The sequence below is a fragment of the Ascaphus truei genome, chromosome 7 (genome assembly GCF_040206685.1).
Source record: "Ascaphus truei isolate aAscTru1 chromosome 7, aAscTru1.hap1, whole genome shotgun sequence".
Taxonomy (NCBI): Eukaryota; Metazoa; Chordata; class Amphibia; order Anura; family Ascaphidae; genus Ascaphus; species Ascaphus truei.
The window spans coordinates 25033858-25057936 of NC_134489.1; the positions used below are offsets into that span (position 1 = coordinate 25033858).

Consider the following 24079-nt stretch of genomic DNA (forward strand, 5'->3'; position numbering starts at 1 on the left):
GACGCCTCCCATTCGCGTCTCCTCCTCCAGATCCCTGTGGCCACGGATCGCCTGTGCAGCAGGCGCGCGCGACACCATGTGCTCCGTCTCGCGAACGCGCCTACGATATCCGAGGCTTAAATCACGGAGCGGTTGCTGAGGTCATCCTAATACATGGGTTTTTTTCCCCCATGTTAGGAGTGAAGTGTACACCAGGCAGAACACACAGACGTCTGCTAATCCTAAGTAAAACTATCTGAAACAAATAAGCCCTTAAATATTTTCCAAACCCTCCATTCCTCCCACAGCTGTCGGCTCCCCGAGTCTGCTCATTCCCGTCTGCTTCCCCATAGGTTGTGTTATGTAAACGGAACATGGGTATACACAGACTAATCTAAACCATGCACGGCAGACAGAAATTAGTAACCGTTTATACAAGAGTGTGTTTATATTCTCCACTCCACGGCCAATGGGCCAGGATGTCCTCCTTTTAATGATACGCAGCCCACTTTTACAATACATCAGGATTTAAGTTTCATGTTTTACACATGAGCGAGCCCCAAATCTCCCAGAATGCTCTGGGACTGATTTACGGGATTCCTGGGGAACTTGAATCATTTAAGTAAGGACCATAAACAGCTTCCAAGTAACAGGAGCTGGAAAACATATCTGGTGAAAGAAAACCACAAAGTCCATGAGAAATGACAGCAGCTTTTCCACGGAACTGCAGAGGAACTGATTCAGGACAATCTTGGAAAAAGCGTTGTTGACATGTTCCTAGGAATTACACTTGCATAGTAACATAGATACATAGTAAAACAGAAACAGTGAAACGCCACAGGAACACAGAAACACCACTGTACAAAAAGACAAAATGACGTCACAGTGCAAGCTTGTCCCCCACAAAGACCATGCAACCTACAGCTATGAATACATCCAAATTACAGGACTGCAAAAGCTATGCGACAAAATGATATAATTACTCCCAATTTCATAGCCCAAGATAGTGGCACATTTCAAATACAAAGTACAATTGTATTGTATTGTATGTCTTTATTTATATAGCGCCATTAATGTATATAGCGTTTCACAATTTCGCAGTGTGGGGAAACAGCCTCAGGCGAGGAGACTCCAGCTTGTGCAGCCAACACAACATAGACCAACAATTTCTTCAAGGTGCAGGTCTCCTCAGAGACAGAGATACAAAGCATCGCTCTACTCACAAGTTCATAATGCAAATCTTCCTTTAATGTGACAGCCAAGAACAGTGGAAAGACAACGTTTCAGGTCCCATATGGACCTTTTGATGAAAGGTCCAGATGGGACTTGGAACGTTGTCTTTCCACTGTTCTTGTGTGTCACATTAAAGGAGAATGTCATTATGAACTTGTGAGTAGAGCTCTACTTTTCAAATACACCCTCCTAATTATAACACTGTCTCCGATAAGGATTGTCTTAAAACCCGTGTACAACTGAAAGGCGTCACCTGAGGTCTTCTGCATCTCTCTTGTGAGGAGCCCTCGGGACGCTGTGATTATCTCTCCACGGCCTCTCTATCCTTGCTGCTGAAAGAGGACACCTCATTCTTTTTGCAGCTCGTAGGTTATCAAAATGGGAGAAATGATATAATTTCATTGCTTGAGATTGTATTATGGTCTTCTGGAGGGACTAGCTTGCACCGGGACTCTGAAGAGGACTAAACATGCCGTTTGAGTTTGTTGTGAAAATAAAATAGAGAAATATTGGCTCAGTGTAAAATACAACACAGAAAAAAAATGCCCCAAGTTACTTCCATTGTGACAAAAATACACAGTGCATTGTGTGCAGCTGGTCTCAGTTGCTTATGGGAGGGTAGTGGCTCCTCCCCCCCAAGGTTTAAGCTCACCCCACCCCACTTTCCAAGTTGCAGGTCTGTTTCATTTTGCCAGGTTACGACAGATCCAATGTGATCATTCTTCCTTTAATTATACAGGTAAATAAGAATTTTAACACAGGTGAGTGTTAGGACCTGCTACGGTCATGCCTTGTAAGTGGCAGTAGGCTTAAGACGCTTTGGCCAAAGAGTTAAACTAAATGACCCTTTTTACAACAGATATATAGGTATTGCACTGTGTATTTTTGTCACAATGGAAGTAGCTTTGGGCATTTTTGTTCTTTGTTGTATACATTTAGCCCCGCCCACTAGCACTCCTTTTGACACTTATATGCATTATATATATTATGTGGTAATGGTTGGGGTTTCTCAGAGCTTGTTGGGAATCTGTGTATTTTGCTAATTGTGTATATCAGTGTAAAATACCCAACAATCGAATAAGTCACCATAGGAATCCTGAGACAGACACTAATACAAGTCTGAATAGTACAGATGTAGTGGCCATTACTGTGTCAGGGGGGGGAGGGGGGGATCCATAACATGATATTTTGGAGCAGTTCTCTGTTCTCCCAACGTGTTAACAGGTACAACAATGCAGCAGAACTCACACCTGTTCCTAATATTTACCTTGGGAAATTGTATGACTCACTAGCGTTCCATCACTTCCTGTCTGGGATCACCAGTCCATTCTTTCTGACATCTAGAATGAGCATGGGGTATCTTGTTACTGCAATGTGGACTGAAGGGCTCACAAAGAAGTATTACCATGTACACTGTGGCAATCACAGTGTTAGTATTCCGATATTGTGTAGTATATAGCTAGCCACCCTTCTTTGCCGCACATAGTGTGTTACTAGTTTGCATGTGCTAGACATGGTTAGGGTGCGGCCATAAGAGATAGAATATGGCATTATAAGTTACTATGTGGCAATGATGGTTACAATGTGATAGTCGTGGTTAGAGTGGGGCTGTAATGGTTACACAGTGGCAGTCGTGGTTAGGGCGGTGCTGTAATGGTTACAATGTGGCAGTCGTGGTTAGGGCGGTGCTGTAATGGTTACAATGTGGTAGTCGTGATTAGGATGAGGCTGTAATGGTTACAATGTGGCAGTTGTGGTTAGACTGGGGCTGTAATGGTTACACAGTGGCAGTCATGGTAAGGACGAGGCTGTTATGGTTACAATGTGACAGTCATGGTTAGAGTGGGGCTGTAATGGTTACAATGTGGCAGTCGTGGTTAGGGTGAGGCTGTAATTGTTACACTGTGGCAGTTGTGGTTAGGGTATGTCTGTAATGGTTACACAGTGACAGTCGTGGTTAGGGTGGGGCTGTAATGGTTACACAGTGGCAGTCATGGTAAGGACGAGGCTGTTATGGTTACAATGTGACAGTCATGGTTAAGGTGAGGCGGTAATGGTTACACTGTGGCAGTTGTGGTTAGAGTGGGGCTGTAATGGTTACACTGTGGCAGTTGTGGTTAGAGTGGGGCTGTAATGATTACACAGTGGCCACCGTGGTAAGGACGAGGCTGTAATGGTTACAATGTGGCAGTCGTGGTTAGGGTGAGGCTGTAATGGTTACAATGTGGCAGTTGTGGTTAGGGTGGGGCTGTAATGGTTACAATGTGGCAGTCGTGGTTAGGGCGGGGCTGTAATGGTTACAATGTGGCAGTCGTGGTTAAGGTGAGGCTGTAATGGTTACTCTGTGGCAGTCGTGGTTAGAGTGGGGCTGTAATGGTTACACTGTGGCAGTCGTGGTTAGGGCGGGGCTTTAATGGTTACAATGTGACAGTCGTGGTTAGGGTGAGGCTGTAATGGTTACAATGTGGCCGTCATGGTTAGGGTGGGGTTGTAATGGTTACAATGCGGCAGACGTGGTTAGGGCGGGGATGTAATGGTTACATTGTGGCAATCGTTGTTAGGGCGGGGCAGTAATGGTTACAATGTGGCAGTCGTGGTTAGGGCGCGGCTGTAATGGTTGCACTGTGGCAGTCGTGGTTAGAGTGGGGCTGTAATGGTTACACTGTGGCAGTCGTGGTTAGGGCGGGGCTGTAATGGTTACAATGTTACAGTTGTGGTTAGAGTGGGGTTGTAATGGTTACAGTGTTGCAGTCGTGATTAGGGTGAGGCTGGAATGGTTACAATGTGACAGTTGTGGTTAGGGCGGGGCTGTAATGGTTACACTGAGGCAATCGTGGTTAGGGCGGGGCTGTAATGGTTACAATGTGGCAGTCGTGGTTAGGGTTGGGTTGTAATGGTTACAATGTGGCAGTCGTGGTTAGGGCGGGGCAGTTTATTGTTACAATGTGACCGTCATGGTTAGTGCGGGGCTGTTTATTGTTACAATGTGGCAGTCATGGTTAGGGCTGGGCTGTAATGGTTACACTGTGGCAGTCGTGGTTAGGGCTGGGCTGTAATGGTTACACTGTGGCAGTCGTGGTTAGGGCGGGGCTGTAATGGTTACACTGTGGCAGTCGTGGTTAGGGCGGGGCTGTAATGGTTACACTGTGGCAGTCGTGGCTAGGGCGGGGCTGTAATGGTTACACCGTGACAGTCGTGGTTAAGGCGGGGCTGTAATGGTTACAGTGTTTTTTTATGGCTGAGCTGCAGTACTTTGAGTTACAGTGAGCCAGTTCTAGTAAGTCAATATGGGTGAGCATTAGAATGTGGCAACATGAGCGAGGATCAGGGTGGGGCATACGGGGCCCGCATGTGGCATTAAGGGAAGTTTTATTCAGTCCAGGATTTCAAACTTCCCATTCCTGTGTAAAGCCGGCAGAGACTGTTTCTTTAATAAGAATGAAGGTGGCACTATTACATGCAGCAGAACTCTGCTCTCCAGCCCTGAGAAGCTGTGACAGTCTGAAATAGCAAAACTGACATCATTTAATTACAGGAACTTACTGGGCAGATACAATTGAAAAGTGTATTTTCAATCCAGAGACTGAGAATTGGTTCCAAAATCAAGATTTGTGGGAGGCTCAGAGGGGTGTGATTTGTGAGTAAACAGCACCCTCTGGTGGACATAGTCAGTTGCTGCAGATAAGGAGGGACAAGGTTTTTAGGGGCCCAAAACGAAAAAATCTCGGGGGATGCGAGGGGGGGAAGGGGGGTTGCGTGTGTGTGTGTGTGTGTCAGTGTGTGTGTGTGTGTGTGTGTGTGTGTGTGTGTGTGTGTGTGTGTGTGTGTGTGTGTGTGTGTGTGTGTGTGTGTGTGTGTCAGTGTGTGTGTGTCAGTGTGTGTGTGTCAGTGTGTGTGTGTCAGTGTGTGTCAGTGTGTGTGTGTGTCAGTGTGTGTGTGTGTGTGTGTGTGTGTGTGTGTGTGTGTGTGTGTGTGTGTGTGTGTGTGTGTGTGTGTGTGTGTGTGTGTGTGTGTGTGTGTGTGTGTGTGTGTGTGTGTGTGTGGGGATTGAGAGAGTAGGTGAGTGTGGAGCCGGGACAAATTGTAAAAAACAAAAAAACAGGACTGTCCTGGCTAAACCAGGATGTCTAGTCGCCCAAGGTTTGGGTGCTTTGTGAGACATTGGTTTCATGTACAACACCCAACAATCTAATTTGTCATCATAGGCTTCATAAGACCCCGTTCACACTGCGCACTTTGCGACGTGCGCTCTCACGCGTACGTCACCAACCTCTGGCGGCCAATGGTAGTGTTCAGTCTTGAAACTACCATTGGCTGCAAAGTGCGGCGTCGACGCTGCTGCAGTCGCGAGAGTCTTTTCAATCTGTGATCTCCGGCTGCAGCAGCGTGACGTCAGTTTCAGCAGCCAATCAATGCACTGGCTGCTGAAATTGACCAGAGACTCGGCAGCTCCCTGCTCCAGACACACACACACACACACACACACACACACACACACACACACACTTATGTTATGTACTTATGTTATGTTTCTGTGATTTTACAATGCTGTGACACGCCCCCTCCAACCCCCCGCTCTCCGGTCCCCATTCTCCGCTCTCCGCTCCCCGCCCTGTGTCGGATCATTCCGTCTGCTGGGGATGATCACACATCGCCCGGCAGACGGAGGCGCGCACACAGCGTCGCGAAGTGCGCAGTGTGAACGGGGCCTAAGGCAGACACTGATTCTCCCAAAGCAGAACTCCAGTTTTCACATTGAGGTTTAAGAAGGTCTTCCCTTCAGAGCAGAGCAGAGTGGTACAAGATGACCCTTAACACTGAGAAGCGTGTGCAGCCCGTGTATGCACTTAGAAATAAATGAGCCAAGTCGTGAGTGAGCACAAACAGAGCAATATATATTCTCAAACCTTTTGATTAAATATTTCATTAATTGCATACACATCAATAATTTCAAAGTAGCGAGAAGACGACATTATAATATATATCATACTTAAAGTAACTAAGCTCCTTTCCACAGCGGAGTCATCGGGAGCTAAGGAAGCTCGAAAAATGAAACAAGAGACATTAAAATCAGAGACCTGTCTGGAGCACAGAGGGAAGGAACATCCTGTGTACAGAGCAGAGGGTTCTGGGATACATTATCTGATGTCTGGAGCGCAGAGGGAAGGAACATCCTGTGTACAGAGCAGAGGGTTCTGGGATACATTATCTGATGTCTGGAGCGCAGAGGGAAGGAACATCCTGTGTACAGAGCAGAGGGTTCTGGGATACATTATCTGATGTCTGGAGCATAGGGGCAAGAATAGTTTGTGTACAGAGAGGTGATTTAAGGGATTGAAAGCTGTGCAGACATCGTAATGATGCAACGTGCTTCACTTTTGCTTTGTGGATGATGTAAACATGCTAATTACCAAGTCACAAAAAAGGACCCAAATTCAGTGCTTCCAGCATCTGATAAATGACCATGTGAGTTCTGCAGGAGGTGACACAGATCTAAACAAGTACAATCATAAGACTGTGTGTGATTCACAATGTGTAGTGATGGGCAAATTGGTCCAAATCTGTTTCCCAGATTCTCGCTGATTATTTAGACCAAATGCATCTGCGGGTTTGGACACTAAAAAATCCGAGCAGATGAATCCGAAACTGGATACAATCTGACCGGATTTTTAAGCATTTAAATTAGTCCCATCCCACATGTCCTAAAAGGATTTCCATAACAACTACAGCTCAACCCCCTTATAATGCGGTGCTTGGGGTCTAAATAATCACATTGCGCTATAAGCGGATCGCATTAGAAATAATGTACAATTGTATGCATTGTACAATAAAGTATTTCAGATACCAATAATCGTGTTGTAAAGTATTCAGAAACACGAAATTTGGAGCCACGCTTGCATCGCGCTATAAGCGGATTCGCGTTATAACGGGGTTGAGCTGTGTATATAGGTCAGGGGTGCGGCGCTTACCGAGGCCCTGCACTCTTCCCTACAACATTTAAATACAATACACAGATACCCAGCAAGCTCTAAGGAACCCCCAAAATTACCACATAATATATATATGTATATGTGTCAATTGGAGTCCTAGTGGGCGTGGCTAAATGTGTACAGCAAAAAACAAAGAAGCCCAAAGCTACTTCCAATGCGACAAAAATGCTATGGCAACGCGACGTCATGTGACATCAAATGATGCCTCTGATGCCGGAGAAAAGGTAAGGGGGGGGGGGCATGAGCAGGGGGGGGGGAGAGCAGACAGGGGGGTGCAAAGAAAACCATTTGTGCACCCCTGATATAGGTGATAAGCGTGTAGTGAGCTGTGCAGCCAGGGGGGACCGGGACCGGCTCCGCAGGATTCCCCTGCTGGTGGGGAACTCGCGTGTGGCCGCCCGCGCCGGGTCCCAGGCCTAATCCAGCTACTCACATATCTGACATAAATCTCAGGTGTGCTCCATAAGGAACCTTAAACAGTCAACCAGGAAGTGGAAGAGGCCTGCTTTTAAAGGAAGCCAGGGGGAGGGAGCTACTACAGGTATAAGCTCTAATTTGGTGCTACATGACGGATATGCACAACGGTGGCTACGGTATAACAGAAAAATATTCACTGTGCCATCTGCCAGAGTACCAGACACATACTGAACTGAAATACTTCATTTTACAATGAATACAACTCTACAAACAGCAGGAAGTGATGCCGCTGGCTTCCCACAGTGCACAAAGTGTTATTAGGTTGACAAGTCTAAAGTACCTTATGAGAAATGGGTTATGGTGTCAGACCCGACAGAATCAGAAGTTGAACCCACACAACCTCTGTTATTCAGGACAACAGCTTCAGCAGAGTGAGGTAAACCAGTTGACGGCTAGCACCACTGTCACAGAATACTTAGTTTTGAGCTCTTCTTCTCACTGAGTGCTCATACCTGTACAAAGCACTTTGCCCTCTTCTGGGATAGAGAAGCATATCTGATAAGCAGTATTCTGCCATGAGACACCTTTTCGCGCGGGAAGACACCTTACAGTCCTTTTATTTGAATAGGCTGTAATGTATTCCAGCATCAAAGGTGCCTTATGGCAGAACACTGCTTAGTAAATATGACCCACTGTCCTTATCCTTTATGAGATTAGAAGTACTAACTCAAATCACCAGCTCACTCGGTTATATTATTTTCTCTCGGCATCTGCTGTATTTGCTGTGCTTCACTTAGTTTTTACTTGTGGAAGTCAGAAAACCTGTGTTTTATTTGATCTCACCTGGCCTCGGTACCTCACAGGTACATATTATTACTTTGTGCTGAAGTCCTTTCAAGGTAACAAACAACAAAATAGATATCCCTTGGAGATTTGCTAGTAGACAGTTTGCACTGCTAGAAATCAGCTGGTTTAGCTCACACTGCTAGAGCTGCTGCCGAGAAAATCAGTGGTTGTTGTGGGTTCTAGTCTTCTTGGTTCTGACACCAGTACACCAATCCAGTCATTATGGTGTTTTAGGCTTATCAACTCTATATAGTTGGTATGGAAATCCTTTTAAGGAAGTGTGGAATGCGACTCATTTAAATATACTTTTCATAGCATTAGCATATCTCCCAGGGTACCTCGGGGGTGCTCTTTTTCAGCACAGGCATTTCCCCCTAATTTATGTGGAGGGAGGTTTAAAAGGCTATATATACAACTGGAGACACTACTAAATTGAAAATTGAATTTTGGAGACGGACCTGCAAAAATCCGCAGCTCAAATGAATTGCCCGATCCGAGGCAAATTCAAATTTGCAACAAAAAAAAGTGTCCATCTCTAACTATATGTATGTCACTGGGCAGCACATTCTCTGGGTCATATCACATTTTCACTGCTGAAATTACAGATCAAATAAACAGTACTATATTCATCAGTGAGAGGAACAGATTTCTTTCCTGATAAATTTGGCACTTTTATTTTCACCAAGGAAAAGTCATGCAGGTCCTGCGTGTGTGCATTGTTACGTGAGCTGCACGCAGAGTCCTGTTCTAGAATGCATGTATGTAGTGTTACATGAGCTGCATGCAGAGTCCTGTTCTAGAATGCATGTATGTAGTGTTACATGAGCTGCACGCAGAGTCCTGTTCTAGAATGTATGTATGTAGTGTTACATGAGCTGCACGCAGAGTCCTGTTCTAGAATGCATGTATGTAGTGTTACATGAGCTGCACGCAGAGTCCTGTTCTAGAATGTATGTATGTAGTGTTACATGAGCTGCACGCAGAGTCCTGTTCTAGAATGCATGTATGCAGTGTTACATGAGCTGCACGCAGTTCTGTGTGAGAACGTGTGTACTGTCAGGGCCGCTGACAGGGAGGGGAGAGCCGGGACAACTGTTCCAGGCCTGGCGACTACGGGGGGGCCTCGTCGGCCGGCGCTTGAAGTTTGGGCGCAGCAAGAGGTCAGGCCCAACTTCTGCACCGTGCTGCTGGGCCGCTGATTGCTGCGGCTTCCCGCGTCTGACTTCCCTCCCCCGCCAGGCCTTGCCAGAAGTTGGGCCCAACTTCTGCATCAGCGCGGGACTGGCTGCAAATATGTGTTTGTGTATATTGTGGAGGGGGTTGGGGGATGTAGGGTGTGTGTATGTGTGCATATTGTGGGGGTGGGAGTTATTTGTGTTTGTGTATTGTGGCAGGGTTGAATTATGTGGGGGGTGGGAGTTATGTATGTGTGTGTGTGTTGGTGGGTGAAATTGTGTGTTTGTGGGTAGTGCAATTGAGTGTGTGTGTGTGTGTTAGGGGGCATGGGGGTGGAATTGTGTGTGGGGTGGAAATGTGTGAGTGTGTAGAATTGTGTGTGAGGGGGGTGGAATTGTGTGTGGGGGGTTGAATTGTGTATGTGTGTTTCTGTGTGTGGAGGGGGTGAATTGTGTGGATGGTGGAATTAATTGTGTGTGTGTGGGGGGAATTGTGTTTTAGGAGGGGAGGAATTGTGTGTGTGTGTGTGTGTGTGTGGCCAGTGGGGGATTTAATGAGAGGGGGGGGGGCGGGCATTGAGTGATAGAGGGGGGTAGGGTGTGTGAATGAGAGAAGGGTGGTGAGAGCAAGGGGAAGGGTTAGGGAAAGGGGGTGAGAGAAGGGGGGAGAAAGGAAGAGTATAAGATCTGGAGAGAGGAAGAGTATAAGATCTGGAGAGGGGGAGAGTAATACATGGGGGAGTGTGAGAAGGGGGGGGGGGTAAATAGAAGGGTGAGAGAGTGAGGAGGTGAGAAAGAGGAGGACCTTGCAAGGCCACCGACAGGGAGGCCCCAGTGGAAACTCTAGTCTTGGGCCCCGGAAAGCTGTTGGCGGCCGTGTGTAGGGTTACACTGAGCTGCACGCAGTCCTGTGTGAGAACATGTGTAGGGTTACACTGAGCTGCACGCAGTCCTGTGTGAGAACATGTGTAGGGTTACACTGAGCTGCACGCAGTCCTGTGTGAGAACATGTGTAGGGTTACACTGAGCTGCACGCAGTCCTGTGTGAGAACATGTGTAGGGTTACACTGAGCTGCAACCAGGGTCATATGTGAAGGGTTCCATGAGCTGCATGTGAGGTCCTGTCTCTGTGTGAGCATGTGTGACGTGTTACATGAGCTGTATGTGGGGTCCTGTGTGAGCACGTGTAGTGTTACATAAGCTGTATGTGGGGTCCTTTGTGAGCACATGTGACGTGTTACATGAGCTGTATGTGGGGTCCCTTGTCATAACGTGTGCTGTGTTACATGAGCTGCATGTGGGGTCTTTTGTGAGCACGGGTGACGTGTTACATGAGCTGTATGTAGAGTCCTGATGTAAGCACGTGTGACGTGTTACAGTGTTAAAGAGCAGCGCGCACACTCTGACGCCCTCATGCCTCTGCACATACAGTACACGGAGCAGCTCGTGTATTTATCAAGCAATCATCATGCAGATTTGTTCCATTTTCCGTGGGAAACTAAGTAAAATGAACTGATGCTTCCGGGGGTCGGATGAACAGCCAGCGGTGGTGAGAGAGAGTCAGAGAGACAATATTTCTGGGGAGAAGACATTAGAGAGCACCCATCCCAGTAACCTCAGACGTCAGCCTAAAAGAAGGAGGGAGAGTGTAAGAGAGAGAGAGAGTTAGTGAGAACAAGAGGAAGAAAAATAGAGGGGGCTACAAGCAGAACAGATATTATCTGCGCCCCATGTTGTCTACTTTCTCTCTATATATGCATCACAAGGTATCAGGGTCCCCGACCACCCTCCGTGTCTCGGTGCCTGGCATCTCTAACCTTATCTTAACTGTTCCTTTTTGCTACGGCGTCCGTCAGTATTCTACGGCAAAATTACCATTGCATTATATGTAATATGTCTGGGTATGTTTACATACTGGGGGACCGCTGAGACCTGCTACAGCTGTATGTCTGGGTATGTTTACATACTGGGGGAACGCTGAGACCTGCTACAGCTGTATGTCTGGGTATGTTTACATACTGGGGGAACGCTGAGACCTGCTACAGCTGTATGTCTGGGTATGTTTACATACTGAGGGAACGCTGAGACCTGCTACAGCTGTATGTCTGGGTATGTTTACATACTGAGGGAACGCTGAGACCTGCTACAGCTGTATGTCTGGGTATGTTTACATACTGAGGGAACGCTGAGACCTGCTACAGCTGTATGTCTGGGTATGTTTACATACTGGGGGAACGCTGAGACCTGCTACAGCTGTATGTCTGGGTATGTTTACATACTGGGGGAACGCTGAGACCTGCTACAGCTGTATGTCTGGGTATGTTTACATACTGGGGGAACGCTGAGACCTGCTACAGCTGTATGTCTGGGTATGTTTACATACTGAGGGAACGCTGAGACCTGCTACAGCTGTATGTCTGGGTATGTTTACATACTGGGGGAACGCTGAGACCTGCTACAGCTGTATGTCTGGGTATGTTTACATACTGGGGGAACGCTGAGACCTGCTACAGCTGTATGTCTGGGTATGTTTACATACTGGGGGAACGCTGAGACCTGCTACAGCTGTATGTCTGGGTATGTTTACATACTGGGGGAACGCTGAGACCTGCTACAGCTGTATGTCTGGGTATGTTTACATACTGGGGGAACGCTGAGACCTGCTACAGCTGTATGTCTGGGTATGTTTACATACTGGGGGAACGCTGAGACCTGCTACAGCTGTATGTCTGGGTATGTTTACATACTGGGGGAACGCTGAGACCTGCTACAGCTGTATGTCTGGGTATGTTTACATACTGAGGGAACGCTGAGACCTGCTACAGCTGTATGTCTGGGTATGTTTACATACTGAGGGAACGCTGAGACCTGCTACAGCTGTATGTCTGGGTATGTTTACATACTGGGGGAACGCTGAGACCTGCTACAGCTGTATGTCTGGGTATGTTTACATACTGGGGGAACGCTGAGACCTGCTACAGCTGTATGTCTGGGTATGTTTACATACTGAGGGAACGCTGAGACCTGCTACAGCTGTATGTCTGGGTATGTTTACATACTGAGGGAACGCTGAGACCTGCTACAGCTGTATGTCTGGGTATGTTTACATACTGAGGGAACGCTGAGACCTGCTACAGCTGTATGTCTGGGTATGTTTACATACTGAGGGAACGCTGAGACCTGCTACAGCTGTATGTCTGGGTATGTTTACATACTGGGGGAACGCTGAGACCTGCTACAGCTGTATGTCTGGGTATGTTTACATACTGGGGGAACGCTGAGACCTGCTACAGCTGTATGTCTGGGTATGTTTACATACTGGGGGAACGCTGAGACCTGCTACAGCTGTATGTCTGGGTATGTTTACATACTGGGGGAACGCTGAGACCTGCTACAGCTGTATGTCTGGGTATGTTTACATACTGGGGGAACGCTGAGACCTGCTACAGCTGTATGTCTGGGTATGTTTACATACTGGGGGAACGCTGAGACCTGCTACAGCTGTATGTCTGGGTATGTTTACATACTGGGGGAACGCTGAGACCTGCTACAGCTGTATGTCTGGGTATGTTTACATACTGAGGGAACGCTGAGACCTGCTACAGCTGTATGTCTGGGTATGTTTACATACTGAGGGAACGCTGAGACCTGCTACAGCTGTATGTCTGGGTATGTTTACATACTGGGGGAACGCTGAGACCTGCTACAGCTGTATGTCTGGGTATGTTTATATACTGAGGGAACGCTGAGACCTGCTACAGCTGTATGTCTGGGTATGTTTACATACTGAGGGAACGCTGAGACCTGCTACAGCTGTATGTCTGGGTATGTTTACATACTGGGGGAACGCTGAGACCTGCTACAGCTGTATGTCTGGGTATGTTTACATACTGGGGGAACGCTGAGACCTGCTACAGCTGTATGTCTGGGTATGTTTACATACTGGGGGAACGCTGAGACCTGCTACAGCTGTATGTCTGGGTATGTTTACATACTGGGGGAACGCTGAGACCTGCTACAGCTGTATGTCTGGGTATGTTTACATACTGGGGGAACGCTGAGACCTGCTACAGCTGTATGTCTGGGTATGTTTACATACTGGGGGAACGCTGAGACCTGCTACAGCTGTATGTCTGGGTATGTTTACATACTGGGGGAACGCTGAGACCTGCTACAGCTGTATGTCTGGGTATGTTTACATACTGAGGGAACGCTGAGACCTGCTACAGCTGTATGTCTGGGTATGTTTACATACTGAGGGAACGCTGAGACCTGCTACAGCTGTATGTCTGGGTATGTTTACATACTGGGGGAACGCTGAGACCTGCTACAGCTGTATGTCTGGGTATGTTTACATACTGGGGGAACGCTGAGACCTGCTACAGCTGTATGTCTGGGTATGTTTACATACTGAGGGAACGCTGAGACCTGCTACAGCTGTATGTCTGGGTATGTTTACATACTGAGGGAACGCTGAGACCTGCTACAGCTGTATGTCTGGGTATGTTTACATACTGAGGGAACGCTGAGACCTGCTACAGCTGTATGTCTGGGTATGTTTACATACTGAGGGAACGCTGAGACCTGCTACAGCTGTATGTCTGGGTATGTTTACATACTGAGGGAACGCTGAGACCTGCTACAGCTGTATGTCTGGGTATGTTTACATACTGGGGGAACGCTGAGACCTGCTACAGCTGTATGTCTGGGTATGTTTACATACTGGGGGAACGCTGAGACCTGCTACAGCTGTATGTCTGGGTATGTTTACATACTGGGGGAACGCTGAGACCTGCTACAGCTGTATGTCTGGGTATGTTTACATACTGGGGGAACGCTGAGACCTGCTACAGCTGTATGTCTGGGTATGTTTACATACTGGGGGAACGCTGAGACCTGCTACAGCTGTATGTCTGGGTATGTTTACATACTGGGGGAACGCTGAGACCTGCTACAGCTGTATGTCTGGGTATGTTTACATACTGGGGGAACGCTGAGACCTGCTACAGCTGTATGTCTGGGTATGTTTACATACTGAGGGAACGCTGAGACCTGCTACAGCTGTATGTCTGGGTATGTTTACATACTGAGGGAACGCTGAGACCTGCTACAGCTGTATGTCTGGGTATGTTTACATACTGGGGGAACGCTGAGACCTGCTACAGCTGTATGTCTGGGTATGTTTATATACTGAGGGAATGCTGAGACCTGCTACAGCTGTATGTCTGGGTATGTTTACATACTGGGGGAACACTGAGACCTTCTACAGCTGTATGTCTGGGTATGTTTACATACTGAGGGAACGCTGAGACCTGCTACAGCTGTATGTCTGGGTATGTTTACATACTGAGGGAACGCTGAGACCTGCTACAGCTGTATGTCTGGGTATGTTTACATACTGAGGGAACGCTTAGACCTGCTACAGCTGTATGTCTGGGTATGTTTACATACTGGGGGAACGCTGAGACCTGCTACAGCTGTATGTCTGGGTATGTTTACATACTGAGGGAACGCTGAGACCTGCTACAGCTGTATGTCTGGGTATGTTTACATACTGGGGGAACGCTGAGACCTGCTACAGCTGTATGTCTGGGTATGTTTACATACTGAGGGAACGCTGAGACCTGCTACAGCTGTATGTCTGGGTATGTTTACATACTAAGGGAACGCTGAGACCTGCTACAGCTGTATGTCTGGGTATGTTTACATACTGAGGGAACGCTGAGACCTGCTACAGCTGTATGTCTGGACATCTCTGTATTTCTGTATCTTGACGTGTTTGCTCACTTTGCGTTGATGGTCTGTGCCATCTTAGGTGGGTTCTGCCTGTATCTGGGTGTCCTTGTGTCTGTCTTGTTAATGTCTCTTTATGTGCCTGTATCCTTATGCCTTGACATCCTTACTTACCTGGCGTTTATGAGGTACTGTGCAAGGCTAATGTTAGCCGGGCTCCCCGAGATGCTGATCTGACGCTCTGCTGACCCCTCCATGGCGCTGGCGATTTTGATTTGTGCTCCAGACATCTGTCGAATTTCATTGATTTTGGTCCCTTGGCGCCCGATGATGCAGCCTATTAGCTGGAAAGAGGAGAGCAGCTGAAACATAGTCCAGAGAAGGGAGAGCGCGGGAACAGCAGGGTGAGAGAGAGCAGCAGAGAGTAAGGAGGGCATAAAGGCATAGGGAGAAGAGGAGGGATAGAGAAAGAGAGAGAGAAAGACGGACAGAGAGAAAACCAAACACTCAGATTGTATGTCGAGAGAGTGACAGAGAGAAAGAGACAGGGCAGCAAATAAACAGATCTGCAAAGAGATATGGAGAAAGAGAAGTCAAAGAGATGGTGTATTAAATCAGTCTCTCTCTGCTTCCTGCCTCTGGAGACCCCCTCTTTCTATCTTTCTATCCCCCTTTCCCCTTGCTATTTTGCTGCCTGGGAGGGGGCAGGGTCCTATTACCTGCCCCCGCCCATGCAGCCTCCCTGTCTCGGTCGGCACCCCTTTCCCCTGCCACCACTGGGGGGGGGGGGGGGTGGAGGGGGGAGAGTGAGCCGACCGCCAAGCTAAATTATTTAGGCCGTCGCAGCTCTTATAGAATCACCTGCCCCATGCTTGGGCCTCTGCCTCTTCTGAGAGAGTGGAGGCAGAGAGGTGGGGGCCTACTAGAGGTTTTCATATTCCTATCCTCGAGATTGTGGATAAGGTGCATAGTCCGGGTTGAAAAGGCCAGAAGTGGAGATAGTTTTTCACATTTTTCATAGTCACAGAGGTTGTTTTCATAAGAAAGACTTGCAGAACAATCACTCACAATGGTGACTGGGAAGTGATGCATTTGGGGCCTTTGTGAAAGTTACACAAATTCCAAACTTCTTTCAAAATCTGCTCAGGGAGTAAATCTTACAAAATCTGCAGATTATTTGATTGATTTGCCTGATTTTTTTTTATTGTAATTTCCAGAGGTTATGTTGGAAAGGGGACTAATTAAGTTTTGCAAATGTGCGACATTTTAAATAATATTCCCTGTTAAACAAATTTATTTACAAATTTGTAAACATTGACAAAATGAACTTGCGATAAATTGCTCATCTGTACCTGGGAACCCCCAGCACCTCCCTATCCCCCCTTTACTACAAACTAAGGAGAATCAGGAGGCGGATTATCCACCCCGCTCACCTCTCTAGGATTATTCCCTCTTCCTACTACCCAATGATGGGGTACATTTCTCCCCTCTCTAAGAGGGATGCTGGTTCTCATCCTGTCTCTGTTGTCTGCCTCAACCAATGGACAAGCTAGTAGGTAGTTTTCATACTTAAATAAATATGGAAAGAGCAGAGTGGGAGGGAGTGGAGTTTGGAGGGAGAAGATTGTGGAGGGGACAAGATAAGTGCAGCCGAGTAAGGGAGGACAGAGGAGGAATACTCACATCATTGGGTATGGTGAGTTCATGAGTACTTGCCTGGGGACTGGCATCCATACCTAGTATGTGAAGCAAATGGGTTAGACTTGGAGACACTTCAGAAATATCTCACCTGAGCACAGAGCTCCCATCTGTTTCTCACCTGAGCACAGAGCTCCCATCTGTTTCTCACCTGAGCACAGAGCTCCCATCTGTTTCTCACCTGAGCACAGAGCTCCCATCTGTTTCTCAGATAATCACAGAAGTCCAGGCTGTAACTTATAAGCACAGACCTCTCTCTCACTGGAGCACAGAGTTCTCAGATGTCTCTCACCTGAGCATAGAGAGTCTATCCACAAGTTAAGGCATAATTGAAGAGAAGAGAACTTACCAAATTCATAAGGCCAAACCAACCCAGCACTGACCCAACCCACCAATCCAGCACCAAAACAGACCTTAAACCGAACCCAAGTACTTTACTAAAATCCCAAACCAGCACGAAACAAAGATAACCAAAGCCATGTCCAAATCAACCGCCAAATATATGTAACTAACCTGAAAGAATAATTATGTAAAACAAACCCAATCATGCATTATATTATCAAACCCCATCAGAAACCTCAACACACAACTAATCCCACCGCTGAAGCTATACATGCAACTAAGCTCAACTAACCCCAGCACTGAACCAATACACACAACTAACCCCAGCACTGAACCAATACACACAACTAACCCCAGCACTGAATCAATACACATAAATAATCCAAGCATCAAACCAATACACCCAAATAAACCCAGCACTGAACTACTACACACAACTAACCCCACACTGCACCAATGCACTCAACTAACCACAGAACCTAACCAATTTACCCAACTAAAGCAAGAACTGAACCAATACACACAACTAATCCCAGCACAGAACTGATACAATCAACTAAGCCTGAAATTGAACAATTACACAAAACTAACCTCAGCATTGAAGCAATATACTAAACTAACCTAAGCATTGAACCAATGCACTAAACTAACCTAAGCATTGAACCAATACAGTCAACTAGCCACAGCAGTGAACCAATACATTCAACCAACTAACTCAAGCACTGAACCACTCCACTAACCACAGCACAGAACCAATACACTCCACTAACCACAGCACTGAATCAATACACTCCACTAACCACAGCACTGAACCAATGCACACCATTAACCCAAGTACTGAACCAATACACCCAACTACCCCCAGCACGGAACCAATAAACCCAACTAACCCCAGCACTGAACCAATACGCCCAACTAACCCCAGCACCAAACCAATACACCCAACAAACCCCAGCACTGAACTAATACTCCTAATTAAACTCAGCACTGAACCAATACACCCAACTAAACTCAGCACTGAACCAACAGCACTGAACTTTGCTAAGCCTATCTTGGTTGCTGGCATCTACCTCCCCTCTAAAGCCCCTCTCCAGTCCCTGACTGATATCACCCAGTTTCTTGGCTCCATTTTCTCTCTGAATGAGAAGTGTGAGCTGCTAGTCCTTGGGGATTTCAAACTACAATTGGCTCGACCCTAAAAACCACAAAATCTAGATACAACTCAAGTCACTTAAACTAACGCAAATCATTTTCCAACCCAGACGGACAAACCTGAAATCTCACAACCATTCCTTGCTAGACTGGATTCTCTCCTCAAATCCCAGCAGAATCCAATCCTCTGGCATCCTTCCTGACATTTTCAGTGACCATGCAATAGTGTACTCTGTAAGGAAAATTAAACCACCCCAATGAAGCCCGAAAGTTCTCCTCACTAGAACATTTAGAAACTTTAACCCACAACAGTTTATGGCTGACCTTACCAACTGCCCTTGGTACAGAATCGATTTCATTCCCGACCCTGATTCTACGCTCGACTATTTCCAATCCGAGTTCTTAAAACTCTGTGATACCCATGCTCCACTACGCAGAATAAGGGTACGGGGGGCCCACCTTCCATGGGTTACACCTGACCTTATAGCACTCCACCATTTCAGGGATGCTTGTGGAAAAGCTACAAAGAAACTGTCACTACCAAGGATCTTAATAACTACAGATGCCTGCAGAATATGTGCACAAGGCAAACAAGACACGCAAAAGCCCAATAATACTCTGACAATCTTCACCAGAATACATCAAACCCAGCTAACTTCTGGAAGGTTATCCACAATATATTCCAGCCTTCTAGCCATCAACAACCAAGTAATATCACTAAGGAGGATATTATTCTGACAAACCCCACTGACATTGCAAATGCATTCAATGATTACGTTGTGGGGTTTGCTACTAACTTATTAGCGAAACGCAACCCAAACCACAAACATGAACCTCATTCTGTGAGTATCTCTATAGCCCCCCTCCCCCTCCCAACACTGCTCACAATTTTCAATTTGTCCCAGTATCCGAAGAGATTACACAAGCGCTCCTCAAATTAAAACTAAGCAGCCAATGTGGATCTGATTTACTGCAATCTAAGTTCCTAAGACTTGGTGCCCCAGCCATTGCCAAACCAATTGCTTCCATAATCAACTCAATTCTGTCTGCAGGCCATATTCCTTAGATCTGGAAAATGGCCAGAGTTGTCCCAATCTTCAAAACTGGGGACAAAAACACTGTCTCAAACTACAGGCCAATCTCTCTTCTCCCAATACTATCCAAAGTCATGGAAAAATGTGTTCACTCCCAATTAAGTGATTACTATACCAAGACACATTTCCCTAGCCAATTCCAATCTGGCTTTCACCCCAAACACTCCACAGTAACTACCCTGCTAAAAGCTTGCAATGAAATCCAGTGTGGAATGGAACGGGGACAACTCACTGGTGCAATATTCCTAGATTTTGAAAATGCTTTTGATTCTGTTGATCATGTTATCCTGCTTAACAAAATCCAGTGCTCTGGAATAGGGAAGCATGCTTTAAACTGGTTTCAGTCCTACCTATCAGGTAGATCCCAACATGTGTCCATCTCAGGCTCTAACTCCAACCCCAGGGATATCACCTGTGGTGTCCCGCAAGGCTCTGTTCCCTACTCTTCTCAGTGTTCATCAATGATCTTCCTACAGCTTGTAAGGGAGCTTCAATACACATGTATGCAAATGACACAATCTTATATGAACACCGCCATAGCCTCTCTGACCTTGAACACATACTTCAGTCTGACTTTTTGAGAATAGGATTTCCCAAAACAAACTGTTTTTAAACACTGACAAGACTGTGTAACAATGGTATTTGGGACCACGGCTACATTTCTAAAGCTTCCAATGACTGAACTCCAGATCAGAACCAATGCTAAAACCACCCTAACTCCTGTTACTAGTTTTAAATACTTGGGCATATGGTTTGACTCCCATTTAACATTCGGAATGCACATTGATACCCTGACATCCAAAACCTATGCCAAACTAGGTGTACTTTACAGGAACAAAGCCTCCCTAAGTCTGCTGGTCAGAAAGTGTATCACACAGCAGATGCTAATGTCATTTATCGACTATGGGGACATAGTATACGGCTCAGCACCCCAAACCCACCTTAGCAAACTTGACACCCTCTAAAATTCAATATGCTGTTTTGGTCTCAAAAGCAACTACAACATACACCACTGCAAAATGCTCAAAGAACTAGATTGGTCATCACTTGATTCAAGGCACAAAGTTAATCTTTCCTGTCTTGCCCTCAAATACTTTCTGGGCAAGCTACCCATCTATCTGAATAAGCTCTTCACCCCTACCACATGCAGCACTTATCATCTGAGATCTGACTCCAAAATACTGTTCATGGTCCCAAGGTTCAGCAAAGTATCTGGCCACTCCTCCTTCTCTTACCGTGCACCCCAAAACTGGAACAATCTACCAGAGACTCTCACAACTACCACCTGTCTAAGGTCTTTCAAAACTAAAGCTGTCTCACAATTTAATCTGGTCTGTAACTGTTACATACGCCTATAATATATATTATCTCTAACTGTGCATGCTATGTTGTATATAATGTATACCCTGTTCACTTATGTAACTATGTATTTGTAACCATGTATTATTTGTCATCTTAACTCTATGCCTAGGACATACTTGAAAACGAGCGGTAACTCTCAATGTATTACTTCCTGGTAAAACATTTTATAAATAAATACACGCAACTAATCCCAGCACTGAACCAATACACACAACTAACCCCAGCACTGAACCAATACACCCAACTAACCCCAGCAAGGAACCAATACACCAAACTAACTCCATGACTGAACCAATACTTCAAACTAACCCAAGCACTGGACCAATATACTCAATTAACTCCAGCCCTGAACCAATACACTCAACTAACCCAAGCACGGAACCAATACACCAACTAACCCCAACACTGAACCAATACATCCAAGTAACCCCAGCACTGAACCAATACACCCAAGTAACCCCAGCACTGAACCAATACACCCAAGTAACCCCAGCACTGAACCAATACACCCAACTAACCTCTGCATTGAACCAATACACTAAACTAAGTCCATGATTGAACCAATACATCCAACTAACCCAAGCACGGAACCAATACACCCACCAACCCCATCACTGAACTAATAGTCTCAACTAACCTCAGCACTGAACCAATAGACCAAAGTAACATCAGCACTGCATACCGAAAACTAATCCTAGTTAAAGTTTCCACACTGAATGGGTTCTTTTTTTTAACCTATAAAGGTGAACTACTGTCTCATTAATGTCAGGCTACACCCCAAAACTTTAGGTACATTCCCTTTCTTTCATCATTATACATTGTGTTTTTAACCACAACAGGGATCTGCCATGTTGCCCCATTTGTTTTGTCATTTTTGTGATACAGAAAGTTCGAGGTCACATAGACATCAATGGCATTTCAGCTCTTCGGAGATGGTAGAAAGATACAAAGCAACAAAATGATCTAGCAGCATATAAACGTCTATCACTGGAGACGCATCACTGCTAAATAAACTCAGTATGAAATGAAAACGTTATATTCAAAAAACACTCTGTTTAAACACCCCCCCCCCCTGTTACTAAATGGTTCCTGTCACATGCAGAGCCATAAATGGCATCATGGCAGGTGACAGCTGGACAACAGAGATATGCAGAATACTGAGCATTAGATTATCTTACTGATATTTAGGCATTTCTTGATATATTAAACACACACATCATTATTACCTGACATTTAACATTGACTTATTTGGGATGTAGACTGCATTATACTTCTCAGACAGTACTTTCTCCTCCGCACACAGGCAGTGGAATTACAAATCAATTTTTAAAATCAAGTAGTCTCCAGTGATTCATCTAATCCTGCTTTAAGTCTTTTACCTGCCGACTCGCCCATCAAGTTTTGAGCTTCTTCAGAGGAATGCAAGGGCAGCTTTTCTCCTAAGGAGCAAAGAAGAAATATATTTAATGCTCTTGCCCCTGAGGAGATCAGCATTTTCTTACATCTTCTAAAAAAGCTCAGAAACCGATGAGAAATGTCTTCTACCCGACAGCCTCACTACTTGAACTCACAGTGTATGTATCTGTCTGAGGCTCAGCACAGACGTTCCTAGGGCACTGCATCCACAGCCAAACACAATACTGTACATGGAGTGCGGCCCATATCACTGAATCATCAGCACATTACTAATTCTGGTGTTTATTACCAAAACGTAGAGCATAAAAACCATGAAAGAAAGAAGAGTGAAAATGCCTGAGACGTGAGAAGAGAAGGAAGAATCGAGAACGGGAAAGTTGGGTACGTACCAGGGAAAGCAGGGGTGGTCTGTCCGAGGGGAGTAAAGGGGGTTTGCTGCATAGCCAACTGGTGGAGCTTGGTCAACTGCTGAGGGGTAGGAGGGACATTAGAACTAAGAAGGTTATTGTTAGAGAGCACAAGAAGTCACAGGCAGAAGATAACAGAGTCAAATTAAAAAAGAAAATAAACCAGCTGGAAGCCATGGGGCACACAAAGCATTCAGTGGCGAGAGAACTTGGCTAGAAGAATAAAGAGAGGCAACAAATTCCCCTGTATGAGGAAATAATGGAGAGCAGAAATAGTACTAAGGGCAGCAGGGAGTATAGTATTTATCCTCATGAGTGACAGGGCACAGAGGAGAAGTCAATATGCCTCACTCACATGCCTTTGGTTTATATCTCCAATAAAGTCAGCTAGATGTCAGAGTGAGAGCTTCAGAGAACAGTCCCATCCCATGAGAGGACTGGACTGATATATAATAGAGCCTTGTGTATTCCAGCAATTCCAGGAAAATTATAAGGGGTGTAATGTGACTCTGATTACTTCATGTCTGTCATCAGGTAGCAACTAAATAATCAATGCCCCTTCCCACAGCCTCTGACTTAATGGCAGATGAGATCGGACTTGGGGACACAGAGTGGCGAGTGACCACAGTGCCCAGTGTGCGGGACAGAAAGGAAGCCAGGGCTGATACCACCAGTGTGTTACAGTGTGTTACAGAACTGACCTCTACTGTGATCTGTGCAAAGTCACACTCGGAGCCTCAGTCACAAGGACTACAGATCCCTAGAATAACGTTATAAACAATCTAACATCCCACAGTTAATGAACACGATAACACCAGATGATACCAGGGGACAAGGGTGCGCTATTCTCTCTACAGCAATACTGTGCCTTTATACAGTAGCTAGCTATATGTCTAAGACTGACCAAATGCCATTTACTAGTTTGATATAGATATGGTAAGAGTGCTGGAGAAGGTGGATGGGGGACAGTGGGGTCATTCATGTAGGACCACAAGCAATGTCTGAGAGAAAGCGTTCTACTTGTGAAGACTGCAGCAGAGCAGACGGGATTCAATTCAATCTAAAATACTGGATTATAAAGGAGGCCTAGATTGAGGAAAGAATAAATGGATGATTTAACCTTCAATGTATGGGCTTGCTCCTTAGCCTGCCTAATTCCAGTATATATTCCAGTGTCACATCCTTTGGTGACAGCTTACTCTTGCAGGGCAGTTGTGACCACGGGTCGTGTTACT

At 46.0% G+C, this 24079-nt stretch overlaps 1 protein-coding gene across 18 annotated transcripts in view; it reads right to left on the reverse strand.

The window, feature by feature from the left end:
• Positions 1 to 6086: 6086 nt before the first annotated feature.
• PCBP3 (poly(rC) binding protein 3) overlaps positions 6087 to 24079 on the reverse strand; it is a 32921-nt gene continuing 14928 nt past the window's right edge. For 3 of the 18 annotated variants that reach the window (XM_075607399.1, XM_075607406.1, XM_075607414.1), the window contains 5 exons: positions 22827 to 22905; positions 22401 to 22460; positions 17057 to 17109; positions 15548 to 15717; positions 6087 to 11268 (listed from right to left, as the gene is read on the reverse strand). In XM_075607399.1, the coding sequence (XP_075463514.1) occupies positions 11232 to 11268; positions 15548 to 15717; positions 17057 to 17109; positions 22401 to 22460; positions 22827 to 22905 (399 nt within the window). In that variant the 3' untranslated portion in view covers positions 6087 to 11231. Of the gene's footprint in view, positions 11269 to 15543; positions 15718 to 17056; positions 17110 to 22400; positions 22461 to 22826; positions 22906 to 24079 lie in introns of those variants that run through there. The other 15 variants (XM_075607415.1, XM_075607407.1, XM_075607400.1 and 12 more) reach the window with 10 other exon arrangements.